The 2,241-nt window shown below is 48.9% G+C and overlaps 1 protein-coding gene across 1 annotated transcript in view; it reads right to left on the reverse strand.

Moving 5' to 3' along the window:
• The window catches only part of LOC138956096 (uncharacterized), a 2,328-nt gene extending 382 nt beyond the window's left edge, over nucleotides 1-1,946 (reverse strand). The window contains exons 1-2 of the mRNA XM_070327559.1: nucleotides 780-1,946; nucleotides 1-504 (exon numbers count right to left, since the gene is read on the reverse strand). The exon at nucleotides 1-504 is cut by the window's left edge and continues 382 nt beyond it. Coding sequence (XP_070183660.1) covers nucleotides 1-504; nucleotides 780-1,909 — 1,634 coding nt within the window. The 5' untranslated portion in view covers nucleotides 1,910-1,946. The remainder of the gene's footprint in view (nucleotides 505-779) is intronic.
• Nucleotides 1,947-2,241: the final 295 nt, after the last annotated feature.

The raw sequence follows: 2,241 nt of genomic DNA on the forward strand, positions 1-2,241 counted from the left end.
GGATTGGTCATTCTTCTGTAGATGGGCAGAACAGCATGCGAGACTTCCCTGGACAAGGCGGTGCCGTTGTGCTCTGCGTGTGGAGGTGGTGGTTGCTCTTCTGCCCTGGCTCTTTGAAAAAAGCACCATGAGGCTGGCCCAGCTGGACATCTGTCATGGTGAGGGTCCTCGTCCGTTGAAGTTACATGGAAGAAAGTGGCCCAGATCGCCTGCTCCATGGCTCGCTGATCTTCAAGGTTGTTGAGGATCGCGCTACGGAAGTAGTTTTGCAAGCGTTGGCACTTTTCCTTGGTTAGTCGCCCCTCCCCTCTTCCACCAAGCCTTTCATCCTTTGCTGCCTTGCGGAGAGCTGTGCCCATTCTCTTGGGGAGGTGGTTGGTACATTCCAGCTTGGTGATGGGACGTGTGGGACCGTAGGGCTGAGCTGCAGCCACAGCATTGAAAGCCGTAGAATCTCCGTCCGACAGCATAGTTCTGTACCTGAGGTTGTGACGCTCAACAGACCTGCAGCACAGTAAAAATCAGAAAACCCATTGTGTAGGCAAGCAAATTGTGCACCTCTACTTGCAGAACACAATTTATGAGTTCAGGATTTGCTTATAAAGTTATAAAGGGGGGGGGGGGGGGTGTTGTGTTACAAAATATTTTCACAGTAGTATTGTTTTGTTCTTGTTTTGTTATAAAAGTAATCGAATCTTCGTGCACTCTCTCTCTCTCTCTCTCTCTGTTCAAAAATTAAAGGATAGACTATAGTGGGGGTATACAGATTATATTCTTACCTTCCCCATAACTCCAACGCTGCATCCCTCTCCATAGACTTTGCAGATCCCTGGTGGTTGATGCTGCACTCAGCCCGGTGTTGCTGCTCCCATCGCAGTTGTTGGGCAGGGGTCATCTCCTCCAACTTCTCCTTATTCATGGCACATGTGTGGCAGTAGGTGGATTTTACAGAGAAGTCGAGCACCAACCCAGTGAGAACGTCAACCACCACTCCTACACCATAATGTGATGAAAAACCCCTTTTATGCCAGGTGCCATCAAAGGCAACATCTACCCAAAGAATACCGTCATCTTCTTCCCAGGCAGCGTCTTCATCCTCTTCGTCAAACTGGACATCTGCTCTACCTTGAGGAAAGGTCTGCCTGTATGCAACATTTACATGCTCAACAGTTTCCACCAGTGTGACATTTGTTACGGCCAAGATGCTGGCATTGACCTTTTTATCAATTCTTTGATATGAGCTTTTGTTCATCACGGGCATGCCAAACACTGTGCACAGCTTTTCCACACTTGAGTACCCACTGCCAATCTCATGCGAGTATAGGACAATCTGTTTGTTCACGTCAAAGGGAACATTCTTCATGTGGTTGCGGTTGCTCTCTCTAGGTGAAGAAAATTCTGACCGTCTGTACTGGCAGCTGTCACAGCAAAGTGCTAACTCTTGGGACAAGCCCATGGATTCTCCAACGCGTATCGTTAAATGTCCTGCTTCGCATTCCGGGCACTTCACATCCGATAATAGCGAGTTGAGCTGACCACACTCAACGATACACCATGTACGTTTCGGTTCAGCAGGCACATCGGCTGGCACTTGTGCGTTCTGCAAGTCATCGGCACCACTGAATCTTCTTAGCTTCTTCGCAGAGGCTGAAGCACCCTCTATTTCCTGCTGGTTGTCGTGTATATCGCACAACACTGGCCGAGGTTCGACTTGAAGTCGATGAGAAAAATGTGCATCACCTCCACCATCCAAAACGACACACTCCGCTGCGCCAACTTCGCGGGGCGCGTTTTCATCGCCCGTGGACTTTTCTTGTTCGGCTATTCGAGCTAATGCAAGCTGCTTCTTCCTCTTGCCCGATGCCTGCCCCACAAACCTCTTTCTATCGTTGAATTTTGCAGTGAACATTGCTGGCCGACTGATAGACGGTAGTGTAATTCGATCGACAAACCGATGTTGTGTTTACAGCGGATAAGGCTTGTTGCGCATGCGCCAGTGGCCATGGTAAGTTACAATGACCAACCAGAGAAGAGCTCTCATAGATCGACGGTCAATCTTGCAAATCCGGGAATTCCTGTCGCGGATAGTATGCTTGTGCTCTGACAGTTGAGCGAAAATAACGGGCTATTTTTGGGTATTGTTGACGTCACCAGCAAACGGGAATTCCCGATGGATCGTGTCGAGTGCAACGAGTTTGTCTTCTTGGAAGAAAAGTGGCTGTTTCAAGCCCTTGAAAACAT

Source organism: Littorina saxatilis, unplaced genomic scaffold, assembly GCF_037325665.1.
Source record: "Littorina saxatilis isolate snail1 unplaced genomic scaffold, US_GU_Lsax_2.0 scaffold_2733, whole genome shotgun sequence".
Taxonomy (NCBI): Eukaryota; Metazoa; Mollusca; class Gastropoda; order Littorinimorpha; family Littorinidae; genus Littorina; species Littorina saxatilis.